Below are 24,135 nucleotides of genomic sequence, written 5' to 3'. Positions count from 1 at the left end.
TGGGTCCCAGCCATGTGGGCCAGCTTGGTGGGCAGCACAATCCAAGTGGATGGTGGTCCTGGCACCTGGCTTGTCTGCTTTGGTGGGAGAGAACTTGGTCTGGACAGTGCACAACGATGACACACCGTGAAGACATACTCCACCACCAAACGGAGATGGGCTGACATGGCTTGGGAAGCCTATGGCACGGCCATCGAAAGACACCTAAGGGAATCAATTTGGCAGTTCCTCAGAAAGTCAAACACAGAATTGCCATATGATCCAGCAATTCTGCTTCGGGGTGTACCCCCAAGAGAATGAAAAGCGGGACTCAAACAGACACTTGTATGCTAATCTCCATGGCAGCATGACTCACAATAGCCAAGAAGTGGAAACAGTCCAAGTGTCCATCAAGAGATGAATGAATAAAAATGTGGTCCTGCATACAGTGCGATGTTACTCAGCCTTAAGAAGAAAGGAGATTCTGACACATGATCTTGAGTACACTATGCCAGTAAAATAAGCCAGTCACAGAAATACTACGATTCCACTTATACGAGGTCCCCAGAGTAGTCAAGGTCATAGAAACAGAAAGCAGACTGGTGGTTGCCAGGGGCTGGGGGGAGGGAAACAGGAAGCCAGTGTTTGGTGGAGAGAGAGTTTCAGTTGGGGACAATGAAGAGCTCTGGAGATGGATGGCAGGGATGGTTGCACAATGATGTGAATGTACTTAATGCTGCTGAACTGGACACTTGTCAATGGTTAGAATGGCACACACTCCTATTCCTGCCAGTTATTAGGTGGGGGGGAGACGAAGACACAGTAGCAGATGCCAACGCGGGGGGCAGAGGCTGGTGCATCCCAGGCCAGGACAGGGATGGCTAAAGCAGGAGGGAGCCCAAGTGATGGGTGCTGGGGCAGGTCCTGCTGGCACCATCAGCTCCTGGCAGCACTGCACAGACAGGGCCTGCTCCCCATTCCACTCCAGGCACCAGGAACCCCTTCCAATCTCTGACAGGCCCAGGCTTGGCCTCTCCTCACTGGCCCTGCTGCAGTGTCCCTCCCGAGGCGGCCCCCTCCTTGCTCCTCCCAACCTTTTCTCACATCACACACGTACAGAAGCATGTATATCACGGGCCAGATAGCCCCACAGCTAGAGTAGGAGCAGCCACTGGAAGCCCCTCTTGCCCTCCCCTGCAATAGGGTAAACAACAAGAGGTGGCATATTTAGTCTTTGCCTTAGGGCTTTGGAATACACTGGAGAGAAATGCTAAGGCTGTCTCAAATCACAATCCACAAGGAGTCGTTACGAGGAGAGGTCTTGGCAGTGACGCACAGGTCCTGAGTGAAAGCAAGAGAGACCTCCTTCCTCCTTCTTCCCATGTTTCTTTTCCTCGGGAAACAGCATATCCAGGGAGGTCGCGGCTGAATCTGGTAGTGAATATAGCCAGCAACAGACTCGAACTGTCAGCCTGCATGTCCCCGTGTGAGAAATCCTTCACTCATCAGGTGAAAACAGAGCCATTTTGTTGGTGCAGGAGAGTTCACGTGAGCACAGAAGGATGCACATACATGAAACCTCAGTAGCCAAGGGGGTAGACCGTGTCAGTAATCCAGCTATTACGTCTCGGCCCCAAATTTGCCCTTCATTGCCTCCTCCTGATAAAGGAGCTGAACTTCTGGCTGGCACCATATTAAGTGTTGTCAGTAGAGGGCGCTGGAGAGACACCGCAGGAGAAGAGGCTTCTTTTCCCGGCTGCAAGGTGCTAAGGACACCCCTGGCAACATGCCCGGCTCACCCAGGATGAGTCCCGATACACGTGCAGCTTCCCCCACGCACCCAGTGGCCAGCACCTTCCCCCAGTATTCTTCAACAGCTGCCAGCACAGCGGAGGGCGGACTCCTAGCAAGTTCTGCTGCCGTGGCACCCCAGCAATTTCTTTGCTATCCAGTGCACCGTGGCTGAGCCTCTAGAGCAAGGTCTGGCTCTCAGCCTGAGGGTGGAAGATGGGGCTCTGACCAGGGCATTCCAATCCTGTTATAGTTAATAATTCTGTATGTTACACCTCCCCTGCTCGAATCACTGCACCTGGATCCTACCCACTGGCTGCACCCTGACTGAAACAGCTATTCTGCCAGGGGTCGTTCAGGGTCAGCCCCCGGACCCTGGCCTGGCCCTGCTGTCCATTCCTCTGCATGATGGGAACACTTGGGGACTCTTCATTCCCCAACCCCTGGCCTGCAGTGAGTTTCATTCAGCACGAAATTAGGCAGCATGGTGTCTGTGCAATTCTGCAATGGTGACTCAAATCTAAGAGGCTGGTCAAAATGGTTCAAATCATTTCTGGTATAGATTTTAAAATGATGAAAATTTCCCAAACAATTGCACTAGTGATGAGGTTAAAATGTCATTTTTGGTTGTGGGTTACCCCTCAGCCTCATACCTGGAAAAATGCAGATGAATTCCCGCTGGGGTACCCCAGGGAACAGAGGGGCACATCCAGAGCCCAGGGTCGTGGGGAGGAGGGGGGCGCACTGGATCATGTCTCACCCCTCTCTGGCATCAGTTCCCCACCTCCTCTGCTGGTCTCCCAGCTTCCTAACCCCCACCCTCATTCCCCAGCTCAGGACCCACAGACTCTGTGTTGCCACCACCACCCAGACTTACCACTGGCAATACAGACCAGCCCAATCTACATGGGGCTCTTGCTCATCAAGCCAGTTCTGCTGCCCCTGGGGCCCCTGCAGAAACCACAGGGCTGCGCCCCTACCTGGCCCCACATGGCTCCTCTGTCCTGCCCATGGAGCGACCTTAAGTAGCTAAATCTCTGCATCTTTGTACGTCAGTTCAGCGTTCCTGCCACCGGGTGGTATCCGCTGCCGCTCCCCACACTCAGTAACTGCTGTTGGACAGGGCAAGCCCAGCCTGTACAGCTTGTCCCCACCTGGGCACCATTGGGACTGTGGGGCACCTGAGGCCAAGCGGAGGACAGCAGACACAGAGCAAGGGGGTTACCTGTATGCATTTTTAGAAACAGGGCGAGGATCGAATTTAAAGAAGATGATGCACATGGGTCCCTGAGAGCAGCTTTGTTCACACAGGGTCACCAGTCTGCAGGAAAAGGAAAAAAATGCATTGAATAAACAGCAGACAACACAACGCTGCCTCCCCAAATCCGCAGTGCTCCCTGGCCCAGAAGAGAACTGCCTCTGGGATGCCCCTGACCCTCGCTGGACATGGCAGCACCATATGCCAGACACTGGGACGCTCACGAGCACCACCTGACCATCTCCCTGAGTGCTCACACACATGACCACGGGCCGCACTATCCCGCTGCACCTGCAGTGCTCACTGGCCCTGGGCATACCACGTGGAGGGTGGCCACGGGAGCAAGAATGAGAACTGCAAGCGCAGCTGGGGCAGGAGGTGGGCACCCTCCCACACCACACCGGGGTGGCCCTGTGGTTTGTTCCGTGCCCAGCGCCCAGACTGAACCATCCCATCCCCTGGCAATGGCGCCCATTCCAGTCCCTAGCCCCGCAAGGCAGGGCTGCATCCCAGCCGACCGGCCTAGGGACGCTCTGCAGCAGTGGCCGCAGCAGGCCCTCAGCCCACACCATCCACTCGTGACAGCGCAGGTGCAGCCAGGGCCCCCGGAGGGCCCTGCGCACCTCAGGTAAGCAGGTGGAAACAAGCGGCAGAACACAGATGCTGGTGACATGGACAGGCACCCAGGTCGTTGGGAGCGGAGACAAAGTGCCTGCCTTTGCACACACAGGCCCTTGGCCTGGCGGCCTCTAGGGCCAGCAGATATTTTCCCGTAACCGAGCTGAGAACAGAGGTGAGATCCTGAGGCCACCGACCCTAGACAAGGTGACTGTGAGGGTCTCTAGTCCTGCATGTGTGTATGAGCCAGGACACGGCTGCAGGGCAGAGCCAGGGGCCACAGCCAGGGAAGGGACAACACAGAGCTTGTGGAGGTATTGAAGGGAGCCAAAAAGATGCCCCCAGAAAAGGATCTTGAGCAGGGGGGGAGGGAGTGTTGGGTGTATGTGCGTGTACGTGAGGCTCGAGGTCTGTGCACATGTGTAGCCGTACAGTGATGTATGGGTGTTTGCATGTGTGTGCTTCTGCACAGTCTGCACACGTTGTGTGTGACTGTGTGTGTGTGCATGCGTCTAAAGGAGGCCACTGAGCCCCAAGTGCACTAGCCTGGGGTGCCCTGGGATTGGGGAGGGTCTGTGCAGTACCCTGCCCCCCCAGAAGAATAAGCACACAGCATCTACTAGAGCAAGATTTGGGGTCTGCACCTGTAAAGAGGGTCTATGGATTGGGCCCCAGCTGGCAGAAGGTGGGATGAGATGTCCAGACCCTGCCCATCCTCGCTCCAATACAAACCATGAACGCTATGCCGCTCCTAACCCTCTGCGCCCAGGCCTTGGGGAAGCCACATGGAGGTGGGCAGGGGGACCAGCACAGCACCCCCTTCAGGTGTGGGAGGAGCAGGACAGGGCCGAGAGGGGCTCCAGCTCACTGCCCCAGGCCAGGGTCCCCACCACCCACACACGATAGTCCCGAGAGAGGTGCACCCCAACCATGGGGTTGGGCAGGTGAACAGAGAAGAGATGAGAGCCCCCCCCCCATGCCAGTGCAACTGCTCCCAGTTCTTGGGTCTCTGAAGTAAAACATTTTCTGCTTTGGGACTCACAGAAGGAGGACGTTCCCACCACGCAGACCCTGCCAACTAAGCTGTGCCCACCCAAGCATGGGTGGGTAGGTGGACAGGTGGCAGGGGATCTGGCCACAGAACACGGAAGAGCCAAGGAGGGGCTGAAGCCTGAGGCTGGCACCGAGGACAAGACCACAGCTGGGAGCCACATGGATGTCTTCCTGTGGATGACACCATGCTGTCCCTGCCTCTCCACTCATTTCTGCTCACTGGTCTGGCTGGCCTGGGAAGTAGAGGGAGGTGGTCAGGGAGAAAATATCGACCCCACTACTGTCACCACTGGCTCCCACAGGCCCTAGAGGGATCCCCACGACTCAGCCCCATGTTCTTCCCAGCCCCTGCAGGCATGGGCATTGGTGATGCCTCAGGGGACCCATCCCTGGCCTCAGGAAAACCCTCGGCTGTGCAGGTGAGACATCACCATGGTGACCACCGCAGAAATGCAGGGTGCCAGGAGATGCTGGCCGCCGGCCCTCACACGATGGAGCCGAAGGCAGTGCCCAATGCAGAAGAGGGCCCCAGGGTGACCGAAGCAGGCTGGGTTCCCACCCTTGGCTGCCCTGCTAGTGCTGACTAGGGCCATCATCCTAGGCTTACCTAACGATATCAAGACTGGTGGGCAGGCTGTTGGAACTGACCCTTCTAGTAAAAACAACTCCAATGCTTGAAAGAGCATGAAAATATCTTAGAAGCAGCCAAGAACTAACAAGGTCATGCAGGATTTGGCCAATATCTTGGAGACCATGGAGACCCAGAGAGGAAAGAAAGCAGAGTGCGCTAGCTATTCCTGCCCTGGGGCACTGGCCCATCCGGGCAAGCTGGGATCTGGTGGCCGTGAAGGTGAGGGAGACTGAAGACAAGGCCCGGGGCTGCCCCAAGACGGGACAGTAGTAGGAAACCCTCCCCTGAGTAGAGCTGGGACCCTGAACGACACCACTCCTAGGGTGAGGGTGGGTTACATCCACAGCCACCCCCAGGTATCACAGGGACAGCACACAAAGTGGGGAGAGTCCCTGAGAAGCCACAAGAGCATAGCCAGGACCACCCTGGGGGTCCTCACGCCAAGACTTGGATTGAGGGGCTCCCGCACTAGCAGAGCTCCTAGGCACCTGGAGAACCGAAGTTCTCATCTTCACGCCAGACCTCTGAGAAGTCTCACAATTGTCTCAAGGACAAAGAGTGGGACGGTCCGAAAGAACACCACGGAATGAAACAGAGCGCCACATGCAAGGACCAGCAGAAAGTAATCCCCACGCATCCCATAAACCAACCAGGCTCCAGCTGCAGAAAAAGAAGTCTGAGAATATTTGCAGGCAACGGATGTGAGAAAGAGTAAACCAGGAGGTTCCCCAAGCCCCGGAAAGGACTTGTGGGACCAGAAGCTATAGTAACCACGGATTAAAACTCAGCAGCGGATTTAAAGATGAGCAGATTAGGCAGAGATGATGAGACAGGTCAAATTGTCCAGAAGGCTGTGCAGGGAGGTAGGAAGCATGTGGGGCCTCCTGGGGCCCTAAGTGCCCCACCCGCCAGGTGTAGCTGATGGGCACCTGCCACACTGCCCTGGTCCAGCACAGAAGACACAGGCCTTCTCACTCCCAGGAAGCTAGTCTCTCCCACAAATGAGAATACTGCAGGAGAGGCCAACTGGCACAGCCTATGGCAACCAGGCCAACTATGGTCAGTGGGAGAAGCCCTGCCAACCCATCACTTCTGAAATCCCACCCACCCAGAGCTCTACCAGGGCAGAGGATTGTTCTGAGGATTGCTCCACCAGGGACATGCTGCCCCACTAGTGACATGCAGCTCTGGGCTGTCAGAAGAGGCCATAATGTAGGCCTTGGCCTGCTGTGCACCTCTCTGGGCTGCGTGCCCAGCTGCCAGGCAAGGCCATCCACTGAGGGCAGCTCTGGCTACTGATGCTCACAAGCCAGAAGCAGAGCCCTCCAACTTGGCTGCAGGACCTCCCCATCCTAAGCCAGCCTGTGTGGGTGGCAGACCAGCCCTCCAGACAGTGGTAGCAGGGAGGGCTCTGTGGTTGGAGGAAAGGCCAGTGATGGGTCCCCAGGCAGCCTGGTGCCAGAGGTGTGGACACAAAGCCCAGGGCTGCGGCCTCGATGAAGACGTGGTCATTGGGAGGGAAGGACCAGAGGAAAGCCAGCCCCTGGGGAGGGGACCATCAGGAACTGCCTTTCTCTCCAATCCCTCACCCCCCACTCAAGCCAGGCCCGCTGCCCACTGCCCCACCCCTTCTCAGCTCCATGTCCCACCACCCCCACAACCTCATTCACCGAGCCAGGTCCCATGGGTGCAGGGCCCTTCTTCCAGCACGCCCCCGCCCAGGCCCTGGTGAAATCCTCCCTGACACCTTACTTGTTGGGTCACCTTCTCACTCCTGCTGACTTTCAGGGCTCCCCGAGCGAGCTGTGGATACAGCCACTGTGGTCCCAGTCACTGTCCCGTAGGCTGGGCACAGGGCGGGCAGGAGGCTGGGACTGCTAACAGGGGCAAACCGCGTCCTGGTCCTGCTGTTGCATGTCTGCCTGCCTGGCCACTCAGGGCCCTAAGAAAACATGGCTCTCCATTTCCCACAGTTCTGAGGCTAGCACAGTGGGAAAGAGATGGGGAAGGACTTCAATAGGCCCCACCATGCCCAATGGGGCTGGAGCTCATCCATGCTTGGTGGCTTCTCTGCTCATCATGGGGTGCTCACCCTTGAAGGACACCGAGATGGTAAAATGTGTAAAGGAGAGTGGTGTCCCCAGCAAAAGCATGCCTGGCTTTCTCAGTGACATCCCCGCCCCCCTGGTCCCCACCTCCACCAGGCATGCAAGCCCAGGCCCTCGTGGAGTGTCTGCACACCCATGGCAGCCCCCAAGTCAGGGCCAGCCCATGGCTAGAAAAAGAGACAGGCAGGAAGGTCCTGGGAAGGAGGTCTGATGAGGAACCTCACCCATGGGCCTTGGCAACTCAAGGGGGGGAACACCTTGAGGTAGCAAAGCCTGGCAGCATCCCAGCACTGAAGGAAGCCACACCCCACCTCTGCCTGCTGTGCCCAGGATGCTGTGGGCCCCCCCAGCAGGCGAAGGAGGCTACAGTGGTGATGTGCACACCTACCCCAGGCTTGTGGAGGGCAGTTAAATGTCACAGACCAGTCCCTTCCACATGGAAAGGGCTCACTTTCCCTCCTTTTCTCTCATTTGACTTCACAGCAACCAGGAGGGCAGATGGGTAATCCAGCGCATGGAAAAGAGTACCGCCACGGGAAAGGGGCAGGTGCCACAGAATCTGGCTCTCTGGGAGGGTGACACACAGACCCAGAGAAGGCCAGGCCCCCGGTGCCACAGAGCAGAGGACAGGACAGCTGGGGAAAAGTTTCCCGTGCCAGGCACTTCACAGGGGTGATTCCCCTCTCCCCAGAGCTTCGGCAGTGCACCTGAGGTCACACAGAGGGGCATGTGGGGGGTGCCTGCTGGCTGCACACGGAGCCAAGGAGCAGGCACACGTGGGGTGTTGGAATCAAGTGGTCCTCCCAACCCTGCCTCTGTTCCCAGGCAGCCGCCCAGAAGGCCAGGACACCCCGAGCACTGTCCCCAGCACCGCCCTGGCACACCCACAAACCCCGCACCCAGCCCCATCACGGAAACTCTAAGAAGCCAACGTGCCCACTGCAGTGGCCTTGGAGGCCTCCCTGTTCTCTCAGTGGTCGACCCTGGGAAAAAGCTGGTGATAGGTAACAAAAAGTCACCATGTCCACACGTGGTCCCGCCGGGGGTGCTATTTCACAAATGCCACAAACTCAAGGGTGCAGCCGGGCCTCGGAGCTGCCCACAGGGATGGAAGACCCCAGACAGTGGCCCAGACCGAGGAGGGGAAGCCATGCAAGCAATGGGGCTGGAAACTGGAGCCTATGAGGTGGCCGACCGTCCTGGCACGTGCCCAAAACACGTGCATGGCACAGTGGCTGAGGGCAGGGGGCACATATCATTTCATGCTGTGCATACCCAAAGAGGCGCTTACTATGGCTTGGACTATTCCATAAAGAAAGCCAGGGGGCTGGGCCCCACTGGTGAGGAAGCGGCATCAGCAGTCAGTCATTCAATCTCCCAGCCTCTGGAGCATCCACACCATGGCTTCCTAGCGACGCCACATTCCAGAACTCACAGACGCTCTTAGCTGCACACGGCAACCAGGCAATCTTTGTCACAACCAAGATTTCACGTAAAAAGCTGACCTCTGTGACCCAGTGATGACTCTGTTGTGAAAAACTACCCAGGACTTTCCTGGAATTGAATAGGGCCAGCATGACGTCTGGTGGGGAACGGAAAGGCTGCAACTCTGAAGCATACTCTCTCTGATGGCGTCTGACAAAGGCCCCCAGCCCAGGCAGGGACTGTGACTCAGGCTGAGCAGGTGCGTGAAGCTGCACGTTCACGGATGACAGTGGCACACCCACACACACCTCACACCTGCCCACTCATCCTGGGACGCCCACTATGTCCTTGGCCTGCCCAGAAACACACTGTGGGAGGAAGTGCTGTGTCCCCGGGGTGGCCTCCACCAGCCTGAGTGTGCACCTCTGCCAGGTCCTCCCAGGACCCCGGGCAGATCCGGGAAAACCACCTGTGTGGCCCAGGGCCTGTACTCCCCGCACACACCTGCAAGCCCTGGGCAGACTTGAGCCCCGGCCCAAAGGACCTACGAGGCGTGAGGCAAAAGCACAAAATTCACTTCAAACCACAGCCACGGGCTTCCCCTTTCTTCTGAGAAAGCCAGAGGAAGTCTTCCCAGATCACAGCTCCCGCCTTCCCCGGCTCTAACCACCTGGTAAGGCAAAACCGGAAGAATGGGTCAGAAGTCCAGCACAAGTTATTCTTAGCACAGTGCCTGTGCTTTCTAGGCACTTGCAGCCCATCTGCTGATAAGGCTTTCGAGAGTTCTCTGGGCCAAAGATGGGTCAGGGCCACATGCCAAAAGATGCAGTGACGGCTGCCGTGGCTCAGGTGAGGGCCGTGTGGTGACAAGGCCTGGCACCAGGAAGGCCCAATGGTGAGGATCTGCTTCCCTGGCCAGGGAGGGCAGGTCAGCAACCTCACAGAGGCTCAGTGGGAGAGTAGGCAAGTGGGGCCCAAGAGCCACACTGACTGGACCTCACTGTCACCACTAGCCCAGACAGGGAAGGACCTGGCCGGGAGATGGGGAGACCTCAGCACTGCTGGGGGTGGTCACCGACCCCCATCTCCCTCTTGTGCACTCCAGATGCCACCCGGCTGCTGGCCCACCCTGCCTGAGGGCTAATGGGCACCACGCACCAGTTATGCCGGCCACTCACCCCACACCAACCAGCACCATCTCCTCCAGTGTTTGCCCCAAGGCCTGGCCCCCTTCCCCTCCTCCCAGCCCACCCGTCCTCCCACACCCGCTGCCCACTCATCCATCCCCAGCCCAAGGCTCCACGCCTCCTGTGGCCACAACCAGCAGCTCCTGTGGGCCAGTGGAGTGTGTGGTTTGGTTCCCACAGTCAGCTTATCCAGGAGCACTCTCTCATCTGGCAAGCTTCCAAGTATACTCATTCTGCAAAAGCCCTGTATCTGGTCGGCTATATGCCTCCAGACCTACCTTGGCAAAGTATGGGCGTGTGCTGTGGGGTTACCATACACATAGGACCCCACTGCCCCGTCTTCCCACTGGGCACTTCCCCCCCAAAGAGGGGAAGCCATGCAAGCGATGGGGCTGGAAAAGAGTACCGCCACCGGAAAGGGGCAGGTGCCACAGAATCTGGCTCTCTGGGAGGGTGACACACAGACCCAGAGAAGGCCAGGCCCCCGGTGCCACAGGTCGTGCAGGTCTGTCCTCACCAAGGGGCAACTGTCCCCAGCCTGCTAGTCACCGCACGGCTTTCCCAGCGGACACGCACCTTCACTCTGCCTGTTGGCTCTGCTCCGTGTTTCAGTCCCATCAAGTTTCCACCCTCTGCAGAGTGCCACAGAAGATCCCTAAGCACATGCTCTGCAGATGGGTTGAGGACCCTCCTAGGACAGGGATGGAGGAGGCGGAAAGGCCAGTCAGAGGATGATGCTCTTAGGTGAGCAGACCTGGCCCAACTCCCTCCAAACATCCAGTACAGGTAACACTGGCTGGGCAAGAGGGCGTCCTACCAGCACCACAACCTGCCACTGCTGCCCTCCTCAGGGTGGCAGGAAACACTCTCACCATGGTTACACTGCCAACTCCCAGGGGCTGCGCATCTTACAGCCACCTGCCTGCCTGTATCCACGAATCACCGATTTGGGTATTGAATCCTGGGCTTCTGCTGCACTGATCTGTAGCACAGTACAAGTGGTATGGGCAGGCTCATGGTCTGTCTGCTCCACGAGCTGCCCATATTTCTTCCCACTCCTGCCCTGTCTTGCAGCCTTGCCTATGGCACTGCCTATAGGAAATGGTCTGTTACTTTACCGCAAGTTTTCCCAACACTACTGCGTAGCGGCCACCCTCCCTGTCCCAAAGTGAAAGCCCCTTTCCCTTGCCTTCTTTGTATGGTTCTATTTTGGCTTAGTTTTCAGGTCAGCCTGTGCCATGCTCTGGTGGGCAGACCCCCTTGCTTCCCAGGTGCCAGGCGTCCGGTCTGTCCCAGCTCAGCCATACCCTGGACACCCAGTCACAGGGCTCCACGGGGTCCTGCATGCTTGGCAGGCCTCTTAGCTTCCGCACATGCTCTGTTATCTGGAGGACGAGTCTCCTTCTTGGCTATTCTAGAATCTTCTAAAACTCTAATGAATTGTGCTGGGCCATGCCCCACCCCTGCTAGTCACACCCAGCACTAAGCATGTGCCAATGTCCGTGAAGCGCCGCAAGCAGGTGAGTCTTGAGTGAGCCCCGGCTCCCCAGCAGCCCCATGGCAGAGACAGCACACCGCCTCAGCCCTTGTACCAAAGCCGGAAATAAGCAAGACTCATCCCTGAGGGCTGAAGTCAGGGCAGGGCCACCTGGTCTGGGGAGCCATAGGGGACAGCTGGGTGCTGGCATACCTTGGTAGGGATGCTGGTAGTGTGGCTGGGCTCCCTGTACAACCCACGGAGCTGGCCATTTAAAACACATGCACTCTCACAGCAGGCTTTTTTATGTGCACTGTTACGGGCAGGCTGGCATAGGGAGGAAAGAAAGGCCGAAAAAGAGGCTGTCCGTGGGAGACCGGGCAAGATGGGACTCAGCTCCTAGCACAACCCTTCAAAGCAGAAGCCAGCGCAGCTGGGCTATTGTAGAGTTCCGCATAATGACACCACCACCTGAGCAGAGAGCAAAACCACACCTGACAACCTGGGTGCCAGGGGAGGGGGGCCGGCACCCTCAGTGGGAGCACTTTCCTTTGTCAATTGAAAAGGCAAACAGGCCTCTAGATGGAGGAGAGACACGCGAGGTCAGAATGCAGCAAAGAATGACACGGATACACACAAATGAATGGGGAGCTCTTGTGGCTTCCACACAGAGCCGAGAGGGCCTAGACACTTGGAAAGTGAGGCTCCCGGTTCACATCACATCCATCTCCCACCGGCTGGCCGCAGACGTGAAGGCTCTGAACAGGGGTAACCTGGGCCAGAGAATCGGCAGCCCCGTTTCACTATGCCAAGCACTTTACACACTTCAGGATACATTTTCAAGGCTAGCCAGCCTGGCCATCTGGTCTTGAGGGGGCCATGCAGAGGACAGGGGCCCTTGGGCTTCACAGGACAGGGCCCAGGAGCCAGACGCCCGGCTGCACCCAGCGCAGCCCGCGCTAGCACGGTGGCAGCCCCCAGGGGCGGAGCTGGAAAGCAGGCGCTGCTCTTTTCGCACGATGCGTAATGTCCTCCCAGCGGCTGCCAGCAGAGGAGGTAAACACACATGGGAACACAGTGTCGCTGTGCTGTTCGGGGGCCTTGGCTGAGAAAACCCTGACGTCTGTAAATATTCTGAGCAGCCGGCCCACTGCAACACCCCACCCTCCTCCCAGCTCAGCAACAGAGGATTCTACAATCTATGTTTTGTCATTTTGACTAAGTGGCATCTCACCATGACAAATTCTCTACAGGGATACTCTCTTCTGACATCTCCACGATATTTTGGGAGCACTAATTCAACTCCACACCAAGAGTCACTGTCCCTGCAGTTCAAAGGAGCAACACAAATGAAGGGGAAAATGAGCATTAGAGAAAGCCCTGGACACAGGGCAGCCCCTCTACATTAGCCCTTCCTGGCTTCCCCACAAGCCAGGGGCCAGCCCGGCCTCACAGTGACCCCTGCTGCCCCCATACTTAATAAAGGACAATGGAGTATTCCCACCAGGATTACCCTGAGTGTCCGTAGCCACGAAGAGATGGTGGACAGCCTTTTATACTTCTAAATGCACATGTATCATTTTTGCAAATCTAAAGAAGAAAGTTAAACAAGAAAAAAAAAAATGCTGCAACGATAACCTGGAAAGACAGCTTGATGACCTGGGGCGGCCCTGTTTTCACGGAGCTCATCACCCAACTCCATGGTCTGGACCAACAATGCCAGATTCCATGGTGGTGCCCTCACACACCGACATGTCGCCAAAGGATGGGCCCAGTTCCTGCACACCTGGAGCGTCAATGACCAGTGTGGCACCACTTCTAAAAGCCCTCCCAGCCTCCATGCCATGGGCCCTTTATTTCCAAACATGCTCTGGAGGCCCTTCGTTTCTCCACAGAAGTCCTCAGAAGTAACAGGCACACTTCGTCTGTGGGCAGGCACCAGGGGCGCCTACAGAGAGCTCACCCTCTGATGCAGAAGCCAGGCATGGGAATGAGACCTCAAGACACCACACACAGTTCCATCCACAGTGAAATGATCAAAAAGCCCACAAAATGAGGTCACAAAGCATGAGGCAATAACAACAGTTCGGGGGCTGGGCAGCTGGGGCAGAACTGACAGCCTGTTCCCTTCATTCAGGGAAGGCTGCTGTCACCACACATCAGAGCAGGCTGTGGCAGCAGCCCCGTCTGAGTGGCCTGCAGTCTGTGGACATGCCAGTAACATGAAGGCACAGGACTGGGGCTAAGGGTCAAAGGCCAGATAAGGTGGGGGGGGGGGCACCAGGACAGCCCAGCCACCACACGGGGGCACTAGGATCCTGGAGAGGAGGGGACAGAGGCTCTGCTGTGCCTCCACCTCACCAGACAGGTCACCCAAAGCAGGCAGGATCCTAAGACAGTGGCCCAGGTGGAACGGAGGCACTGGGACCTGGCCCTGGCTCTGAGTGACCTTGGGAACACCACTTGCCCCTCAGCCTGAGTTGTATTCACCGTGGACAGCAGCCAACCAACGAACATTTGCCCAAAAAGGTTGCCCAGAGGATTAACAAGCAAGTTTGAGAAAACATTTCCAAAGTGCTACCAGCTGTAGACACCCCTTATAGCTGCCATCACGTCACATCTGCCTCATGGAAGAAAGCTCTGAGCCCAAACAGCAGCAGCAAAACCGCAGTCAGCAGGTCAGGAGCAGGACGCCAGGCCTGAGCCCAGCATGTGATATCCCTGCTGGAGGAAAAGGGCTGAGGCTCAGGGACTGGTCCAAGGGCAGAAGGCTCACTCTAAAGCTGTGGCCCAGAGCGAGGCCATGAAGCACCTGACGCCCTGGGGTTGGGGAAGGGGGTCTTAAAGGCCAGCACCAGAGCCAGCCCCTGCCTCGGTGCAGCCCTGCCCAGCCCCAACCCGATGCCCTGGGGGGATGGTCTGACTGACTAAGCCACCCCAGAAAAGGCGTGTCCAAGCGCAGGCATGATCCAGCACTTGCTGCCTACTGAGACAAACATCAGCTGTCACCCGGCTGCCCCGCAACAGGCCACAGGGAGGTGGCACCGTGACTCAGGGCTTCAGAACTGTCTGAGGCCCTAGCCCACCCACCCTGCAGCGACCACGCAGCTCCCAGCCCCGCCAGTCTCTGCTTCCCCGCAGCGAGACCGGCCCGGTCTGCCAATGGACCCTGCTTTCCATTCTGGCGGGGATCACTGGAAATGCCTTCCAGTAACGCATGGGGCGCTTCGTCGAGGTCAGTTTGGTCTCTCCGGACCCAGCCGTAGGATTTCCATTCCAAGCCTCGGGAAAGGGAAACAGGCAAGGCGGGGAGGTGCGGCCCTGCCCCTCCCCTCCCTACCCGCGCCCCCCGGAGCCCCGCGCCCCCGATCCCGGGCCGGCCCTTCAGGGCGAGGAGTCCGCGGCCCGAGCCGCCAGCCGCACACTCACCGCCTCCGCCGCCGCCGACTTCCGGGTGCCGCACCCGCGCGCCACCGCTGCCGCCCAGACCCCGCCCCCGAGCCCTCTGAGAGCTCGCCATTGGGCTGCACCGCCAGGGGCGGGGCGACACGCCGCGACCCTGAGCACCATTGGCTGAGCGCTCTGTCGCTCGGGGGCTGCAGCCCTCCCGGCGCCCCGCCCCCAGGGCTGCGCCAAGCCTCGGGGCTGCGCGGGCGTCTGGGGTTCTCGTGACCCCCGCGGCTCTCCCAGGCTTCCCGGCTCCCCACCCCGAAGGACGCCCGTCGGAGGTCACTGCCGCTTGCGGCCGCCCCAAGGGCATGCCTTCGTGGACCCATTAGGGCCGCGGTGTGAACTCCGGGGGCCATAGGTCACCAAACCACCTGGCGGCCTTCTCTGGGAGAGATAGGGGGATGCCCACTTCCGGACCCGCCCCTCAGGCGGGGTCCTGTTCCACACCCACTACTGGCTTTAGACCTGACCATCCCTCCCTTTTCTTTAAGGCTCCCAGTTCGGTTCAGCCTCTGCCACTCTGGCCTTTCCACCACCACCCCTACCCTCCCGCAATCCTGCCACACTCAGGACAGACCCTGGAACTGGGCACTCCAGACCCACCCAGCCACTGTGGCCTTTGAGCCCACTTGGAGGCGGTTCTGCAGGCCCAGGCCCTAGGCTGAAGAGTTGGCCCATCCTGGGCTGTAAAGGGTGAGCAAGTGAGCAAGAGGGCGGGAAGGGGCACTGACTGGGGCCCTTTCAACAGGACAGAGGCAGTTGCTGGGCTCCCTGCCTTCAGTGACCTCTAGGCTGTGTCTGGGGCCTGAGTGTGGGGAAAGTGGAGAGTCAGAGGCCCAGGGCCCAAGGGCTACTCCAAAGTGGGCACTCAGCAAACTATGACAAGGATGACAGCTACATTAAGGATAATAACAATGTGCTAAGCACCCCAAACCCAGGGTCCCCCATTTTACAGATGCAAACACTGAAGCTCAGAGCAGTTACAACACTTTAAAAAAAGATGGCAGTGGCAGTGGCTGGATTAGATCCATAGTCCTGTGTGAAGACCTACTGTCCCGATCCTGACTCAGAGCACTCATGCCCTGTGGAAAATGGTAAGAGGGAAAGGGCCTGACTGGTGATCAATAAAGCCAAGAGTGATCCCAAACCTTCCTAACACACCCAAATGCCTATTCCATCCCACTCTCTTGCCATGTTTTCTGCGTTCCTCCTGGAACCCAACAGGAGACCTTACAGACATGGAAACTGAGGACTCCAGATATCCAAGGACTCACGGCCAGCAGGCGGCAGACTCAGTTTGATGCATGCTCCTTCCTTCCACTATACAGCAGCAGAATCCTTTAGGCTGGTGCCAGTGATTTCCCTCTGGGCAGCCAGACTTTTCAGCCCACCCAAGAGGTGATAGAGCTAGGTAAGAAGACTTGGGGCTTAGGCATGTGTGACCATGCCCTGGGGTACAAGGCAGCAGTTGCTGAGTGGTCTGCCCCAAACCTCTGGGCCACACCCCATCGGGAGAGGGGGGCACAGAATGGTGCTTTCCTGTTGCTAGGAAAGAAGTATGCAGTCATGCATGGGTTGGACAGAGGTTCAAATCCTCATCTGCCACAAAAGCATATGGCCCTGGGCCAGCCCCACTTCTAGCTACACTCTCCCCATCTGGATGGAGCCATGTCAGGTACTCTGATAGTCTTTGTCTCTGCTGACTCCAGTTGACAACATTCAGTGCTATGGAGCAGATAAGACCAGATAAGATGAGTTGGGGTGGGAAGCTGAACTCTGGGGTCTCAGGGCTGCAAAGAGTTCACACATCCTTAGTTGGGGAGCTCACTGCCTTATTTGGTCACCCTTTCAGTCTCTGAACATTTGCCACTATTGAGAAGTTCTTCCTGACCTCCAGCTGAAACCTTTTTGTCTCTATAGCTTTGCTCACATGTCCCAGGGATGTCCCCACAGAGCTGTCCAGCAGCTGGGTAGAAAGGGTGGGAGAGAGGGAGGAGACTAGGTTACTGGTCCCTGTGCCAGTGGTCATGCGATAGGGGCTCTCTACCCTGTTTTTTTACTGTTACTGACCCCGGCCTGAGCCTGGGCCATGGTGGGCCCACTGCCCAAGAGAGTGGCCTTGAGTCCTCCTGGAACTGACACTGTCTATCCTACTCCTCTGTATGTGGCTGGTGATCCAGCTTGGGGGACAGAATCCTGCCTGGAATGGGAGGCCAGGAGGCAGTCCTCACCTAGGCCAATTTGGGAGCACAATTCTCCCCTCTGCTTTCTTACCGGAGGTCTGTCCAGCCCCTCCTGCCACCATCAGCAAGTGTGTGGGGAAGGGATGATGCTGGGCCACAAGCTCACTATGAGAATAGGGGTCCTGGAGGACCAGGGCCCAATGCCCCTAGAGAAATCTGTAGGGACAGTTGGACTAATGAGATCCGCTCCTAATGGAGGGAAGAGAACCACCCCCCCCCCCGCCCACATGGCAGCTGGCTCAGAATGTCACCAATGGTGTAGCTCTACAGGACAAGAGCTACCTAGCTCATAGGGGCCCCTGTGTTCCAGAGAAGGACATTGCATTCCATCTGCCCGAAGCTACAAGCAACATCACTATGCCAGAGTGTCAAATGGCTCTCATCTCAAGTGCCAACTCCAATTGACTGGTGGTGGCTGCTTGGCTCTAAAAGGCTAGGGTGGATTTACTATGTGCGCCAGGTACTGATGAGAGAGAAGAAGGTCAGCTGAAGACAAAGCATAAGCCTACAACTTGCAACTCCCCCCCCCCACACTCCTGGGTGGGATATGTGATGTTCCTCCAGGAAGTTCCCGACTATCTTCCTGTTAATGCCTAGCTAGAGGGAAAAACAACCTTAGGGTATCCTGTGAGTCTTCTTTAACATATGAAAATCCTTTTGAAACTTCCCTGTTTCCTTACCTCCCCCAACCCTATAGTATATAATCAGCCACCCCTCACTACCCCAGGGCAGCAGCTCTTTCTGCCCATGGGTCCTGCCCCCGTGCTCTAATAAACCACCATTTTGCACCAAAGACGCCTCAAGAATTCTTTCTTGGTCATCAGCTCCGGATTCCACTCCACTGAACCTCACCTATATTCCAAAACTGCATCAGTACCACAGGGGGGAACCCAATGGTGGTACCAGTGGTGAGTTCTGGCCCTGCGGCACTTCACTTTCTTTGTTCTGAGCAAGCAACTATGGTGTGAACACTCTGGACCCCTGATGTGGGTGGATAAGACATGAATGTCTGGTCTCCCCATTAGCACTGTCATGGTCCTGTGACTCCCTGGGTAGACATGGGAAATGTGGTGGGCTGAGAATCTGGTTATCTCCAGGTGCAACCAGGGCAGGAAAGGCTCAGAACTAAGCGTGAGCCTGAGTCACTGGCCAAGGGGCCATCATCTCCTGAACCCCCTGAAATAAGCCCCAACAGGCAGCAACCCCACTGGTGCCCCCACCACCACCACAAAGTTAAGTGGTGCTGACCAAGGATTATGGTCCCATTTGTGGCCATATATGTGTGCCTTGTGTCACTGCAGGGATCAGGTGGCTGCTCTCCACCTGGCAGAAAAATGCAACCTGTGTGAATCTGTACTCAGGTGGTTGCACCCCACAGGGTTCCTCCAAGATCCCAGGTAGGGTGGAGGAAATGGGACACCAGCAAGAGGGGGTGGTGATAAACACACAAACTCCTCCCCCTACCTCCTCCCAGGCCCTGAGCAGTGGTGATTCGATAGAGATGAGGGAGGGCAGTCCTGTGGCAGTCCTGCAGGGTGGGCTGAGCCAAGCTGTCCTTGGATTCAGGCCTGGTGGCGGAGGAAAACCTCTATTTCACCGAAAGGCCCTTCCTGCCCTCAGAAACACGGCTCCCCATCCAGCCTCGCTGAGCCAAGGTCGGACCCCTGCCTCTCTGTGAAGACCCCGGGGCCACGAGTGTGGAAGAACCCCCAGGCCCGGGAGTGTGACGGACTTGATTTGAGTCCCAATGACCTAGAGCAAGTGAGAACATTTCTGAGTTTCAATTTCCCGTCTGTAAAATGGGAAGGCAGAACTCTCCCTCGCGGACTGTGTGAAGAATACAATTACATATTGATAGGAGGGCGCGGCAGGGCAGCGCCCGGCGAACAGCTGGCGCCGGAGAAGGATCCCAGCGAGCTAGGGGCAGTGATGGAGGCAGCGAGGCTGGAGTCCGGGGAAGGGGCGCGGGGCCTAGCAATCCCCGCTCGGGCCGGACGGTCCGGGGACGTCCTCGAACGCGGCCGAGAGGGGGAGGCCCCGAGGCCCCGGCCGCCGCGGTCCCGGCAGGTGCCGAGGCCTCCGCCACTCCACGAAGGGGCCGGTCGTCGGCTGGGACGGACACCCCAGGAGCCCAATGGCAAGCCGGCGTCTCCCAGGACCCGTCCAATCGGCGCCGGTTGCCGGGCCGCGCTGGGCCTCCCGGCCAATGGGAAAATTCGCGTTCGGATGGGGCGGGGCGGAGGGTCGCGTAGCCGGCCAGACCCGCTTTGCGCACGGGCCGCGCGAGGGGCGGGGAGGGCTGGCCCCGGAGCTGCACGCTGGGCCCGGGAGGGGGCTGCACGCTGGGCCCGGGAGGGGTCCGCCCCCGCACCGGCCCAAGTTGAGGCTCCGCGGACCGCTAACGCCGCCGCGCCCAGGGGACGCCGCGCCCCGTGCGCCGAGAGACCCGGGGACGCCCGTCTGGGGGCGGGGGCCACGCTGCGGGGCCGCCCAAGCCGCGCTCCAGGTAGGCTTGGGCCGGGGGAGGGGGCGCGGGGTCCAGAGGTCGGGGCCGGGATTGGTACGAGGCCAGAGGTCAGGGACGGGATCCAGGTTGCGGGCCATCAGGGGCCGGGGTCTAGGTGGGCTCCTGAGCGGGCAATCGAAGTCCGGCGGGGTATCGCGGCCCGGTAAGGAGCCGGGCTCCGCCCCACCTGGTCCTCGCCGGCGCTGCGGTGCGCGAGACCCTGGACCACGGGGGGCGGGTCCCTTTGTGCGCGGCCTCGGGGCCCTGGCCGATAGGGCCAGGGCGCCCCGCACCGCGCGCCCCCGCCGAGACGCGGCCGGAACCCGCAGCCTTGACAGCTCTGCGCGACGCGGGCACCTTGCAGCTGGGGTCCGCAGCCACGGAAACTTTCCAGGCGCCCGAGGGGCGGCGGGGCCGGGGAACTTTCCTGGGGCGGCGCGCCACTGGAACCCGCTGGGGGCACGGCGGGGCCAAGGGGATGTCCCTGCTCCCGCTGCTCCCGCCGCCTAGAGGACCAGGGAAGGGGTGCCGCCTGGAGTCCCTGCCTGGTGCCCTGAACGGGGCCGCCGTGACGCGGGATCCCCCTGTTCCGCCACTCCTGAGTCCCCTCGGTGGGACACCGGACCCCTGGCAGAGGTGGGTGCTCCCCATTCGTGGTGGTAGTCAGCCCGGGTTTGCTGAGGTGTGGCTCCAGGGCAGGCAGCCTGAGATCCCGAGCCTTCCCATTTTAATCTTTAATTAAATGTTGAGTACTTAAAACGTGTCACGATTTCTAACCTGTGCGTAATGTATCACAGCAAACGGAGCTCAGGGACTCTGGCTGTTTTCCCTGTAGACCCAGGGATGTTTAGAAACAAGAGAAGAATCACCCCAACAGGGTTTCATGCTTTGGGCTAAACTCTCAGTGTAACCTCAGGTGGTTACCCCTCTCTCACATCCGTTCCGGTTGTCACCTACATCACTGTGCAGGGCACACACCAAGTCAGGATTTATAAACCCAGGGGGTTGGGAGATGAGCGGCTTAGTGCCTGTGAAGGCAGCCTCTCCCCATGAGAACATGCGCCAAGGGTGGACTGAGAGCCTCCATCCCCTCCCTCTGCCTCCACTTGAGATGCAGGCCACCACCAGAGTTCTGCTGGTCCAAAGCAGGTCCTGCCTGTCTTGTGTTCAGTGTATCTCTGGATCTGAGATAGTGCTGGACACAGGAGACAGTCAGAGCCCTCTACAAAGCATACTGGACCCATGGCCAGTAGTTCCTGAGTAGGTGGTCCAGGCCTTCGGTCTGGCCACAGCATGTGGGGCTGTGAATCCAGAGCACATCCTTTCCCCCAGCCTTGCCCTGTCCCATCCACAGCACCGTGTTTGTTCCCTGCTCCCTCAAGTCTGTGGTCCAGTGCCACCCAGCACAGGGCTGGGCACAGAGCATTCACTATGCTCAGGATTCTAGTCCTGGCCTAGGAAGGGGATCACAACCAAGTCAGCCCCTGCCCTGCTCTTCTTCACGGTCTTTTCTACATAGACACAAGTACCTGCAGACCACGACCCTCCCAGGTAAACTGGGCCATCTCTCAGTCCTGCTGAGTGAGCTTCCCCATGCCACATTGGGGTTGCATGGTGCTCCTTCTAGAGGTGGCCCCTCAGGTCTCTTCCCAGTCCCGGGGTCTCTGCATCTCTGAGGTTCTGCGAAGGCAGGACTGTACTTCCATCCCTGTTTGTACTTCGTAAAGATTCAGCGTAGATTTACCACACCCACTCCACGCCAAGAGTCAGGCCTGAGGGGCATGAACAGTGGGATCCTGCACCTTCAAGGGGAGCCAGGAGCTACACACAGCTGGGGAGCAAGGACACTAGGCATGCTAGAGCCCTAGCCAGTCCCTAGCATCTGCCCTGTGACCTGGTCTGGCCTCAGCAGAGGGAGGGAAGGAGCAAGCCATGTGGACTGCCTGGGGGGCCATCGGGGGTTCTGGGGACTTCCCATTGGCGGCTCAGGTCGGGGGAAGGCATCTGTTTTTTTGCCACCAGCTTCCATCAAGATAGTGATGAAGTCTTGGGCTGCTCAGTAGGGAGACCCAGAATTAGGGAGTAACCAGAGGGTCAGGGGTCAGGAATCCCTTATTGGGTTTTCCTGACTGGGACAGCTGCACAGTTCGGTTTATTTCACAGGTCAGGAAGATGAGCCCAGAGCGGTGGACACCCATTTCATCCACATCTGTCTCTCATCCCTTCCCCCACCTTGTGTGGGGCGCAGGCTCTTCCCACTGCCCCAGTGGATCATGAGGCGCCAACAGCCTCTAGGAAAGCAGCGACTAGCCGATACGGCCACCAGAGGGCACCCAGGACCGCCATGGCAGACCAGACTGGCCCCACCCAGCCTCCCTCAGGGCTGGGACCCTTCCTGAGGAACCTGGCGGGGAGGCCAGAGCTCTGCTTTCTCCAGACTGCCAGTCCAGGGCGCAAAGCTGGAGAGGAGCAAGGATCCCTGGGGCAAGGCCCCTCAGTAGCCCCCAGAGACCCTCACCACCTTTAGTTCAGGCGAGAGGAGACCCAGGGACTGAATGGCAGGGTGACTGAGCACAGGCTTGGGCAAAGACAGTGAAAAACAGGCTCTGAGTGAGGCTTCCTTCAGGCCTGTGCCCCAAGAGACTGCTTGGCTTCCATAGGCTGACCCTCCCACCATCTAAGGGTCCTGATGCGGACTCTGAGCCAGCCTGTCAGGCTGAGGCTGTGCCTCTTCCACTTTATCTGTGAAAGAAGGTGCCACAGAAGTGGGTGCCTTTTCACGTCGCACCCAAAGTGGCCAGCGGCCTGGAAGAGCACGTCAGGATTTGTCATGGCGGAGGAGGATGTGAGGCTTGAGTGCAGAACAGGCTCCTAGACAGACCTGCCTGACCCCCATTGCCACCACCCGGGTTCCTCATCACCTGCCGTATCCCCAGGTTGCCTGCCCAGCCCACTCAGCTGGGCCCCCATCCCTCCTCTGGACTCAGTTTGTGCTCATTGAGCTGCCTCATGCTATGAACACATGACTGGTCCATGGCTTTGCAGGACTGGCTGCTTGGCAACCCTTGCGGCCTGGGCTCCTGCCCCAATCTGAGATGCAGCAGGCCTTCCCAAGAGTGGGGGCAGACTGGACAGATTTTTGGGGCACTCCAGTGTGGGGAGGCCCATGGCATGGGTAGGCTTAGGCTTGTATAGCCAGGTGGCTCCACTTCTCAGGACTCTCCTCATCTGGGGAGCCTGATAAGAGGCAGGTTTGGTGGCTCCCTTAGCTCCAAGGCTCCTGGTTCGGGAGTCCTTGGCCAAGTAAGTGACCCCAAGGTCTACAGATCAGCCCTGAGGGGGTGCTAAGAAGGGATTCCAGAGACAGGTACCCCCTGTACTCTCATCACAAATCCAGTTACTCGTTCTCTCTTCATGTCCACATCTGTCTACTCCCTCAGGGCTCTGTCAGGCTGTTCCCTGCCCCCACCTATACAGTGTCCTGTGACAAGGGTGCCCATGCCTCCCAAAGCTTCCACCACCCTGCATCCCCCAGAGCTTCCCACTTCCCCTACCCTCCTCCTGCAGGAAGCCCCCAGCAGCCCTGCAGATACCCTCCCCCCACTGGTGTCTACTACTGGCTCTCCTCTGTGTTTATGGAGCTCTTACCCTGGCTAGAGCCCCACAAGGAGGGAGCATGTTCTTGTGGCCGAATATCCCCAGCTGAGGTGGGGGCACTGGGAACAGGAAGACCTAAGTTCAAATCCTGGACCCAGTTTACCCACCTATAAAATGGGCTGTTGGGCCCATCCAAGGCACCTAGCGAAAGTGACAGGAGGGCACACAGCCAGCGCCTTGTGAGGCTCTGTACAAGCCCGGCACTGAGGGGGAGGTTGGCAGCTATCCGGACTGATAAGAAAGGCATGTCGTTCTTTGTGGGACAAACCGTATGTGAACACTTACGCCAAAAACAGAAGTGTCCCAGAAACATCACACTGCAAGTAAAGCTGCTTTCTGAGCCTGACGTCAGGGTAGGAACAGTAGCTCCTCTGCTGTGGGCAGGGCGGGTGGGCAGGCTGCCTCCCAGACTTCCCTCCCAGGCACACATGAGAGTGAGTGTGCACGAACACATACACGTGCATGCACGTACACCTGCCTGGCTCGGGCCACTATTCTTTCCTGGTGCAAAAGTTCTCCTTGCCTCCTGCCTCTGACCCCATGAGTCCCGATCTTCCCGTGATTCCACCATGACCCAGAGCCCCTCCTTGTGATGAAGAGGCTGCTGGGAGGCAGAGACACCTACCCTCAGGGCCCCCACAAAGGCCATATTCACAAAGGAAGATTAGATAGAGGAACAATCTGGAAAACACTGTAGAGCCCAGGGGAGAGAGCTTCTATCACCCCTGACCTCCCAGAGATGGCTTTCGATT

At 58.3% G+C, this 24,135-nt stretch overlaps 2 protein-coding genes across 6 annotated transcripts in view; one reads left to right on the top strand and one right to left on the bottom strand.

Moving 5' to 3' along the window:
• TANGO2 (transport and golgi organization 2 homolog) overlaps nt 1–15,006 on the bottom strand; it is a 37,860-nt gene extending 22,854 nt beyond the window's left edge. Inside the window, exons 1-2 of one of the 5 annotated variants that reach the window (XM_026486310.4) lie at nt 14,957–15,006; nt 2,996–3,091 (exon numbers count right to left, since the gene is read on the bottom strand). In XM_026486310.4, the coding sequence (XP_026342095.1) occupies nt 2,996–3,051 (56 nt within the window). In that variant the 5' untranslated portion in view covers nt 3,052–3,091; nt 14,957–15,006. Of the gene's footprint in view, nt 1–2,995; nt 3,092–10,626; nt 12,724–12,761; nt 14,595–14,956 lie in introns of those variants that run through there. The other 4 variants (XM_026486311.4, XM_026486306.4, XM_026486307.4 and 1 more) reach the window with 4 other exon arrangements.
• Nucleotides 15,007–19,507: 4,501 nt separating this feature from the next.
• The window catches only part of ARVCF (ARVCF delta catenin family member), a 49,234-nt gene continuing 44,606 nt past the window's right edge, over nt 19,508–24,135 (top strand). The window contains 1 exon segment of the mRNA XM_044379542.3: nt 19,508–19,726. The gene's annotated coding sequence lies outside the window, so the exon portion shown is untranslated.

Source organism: Ursus arctos, unplaced genomic scaffold (genome assembly GCF_023065955.2).
Source record: "Ursus arctos isolate Adak ecotype North America unplaced genomic scaffold, UrsArc2.0 scaffold_34, whole genome shotgun sequence".
Taxonomy (NCBI): Eukaryota; Metazoa; Chordata; class Mammalia; order Carnivora; family Ursidae; genus Ursus; species Ursus arctos.
This window is presented reverse-complemented; position numbering and strand designations above follow the sequence as displayed.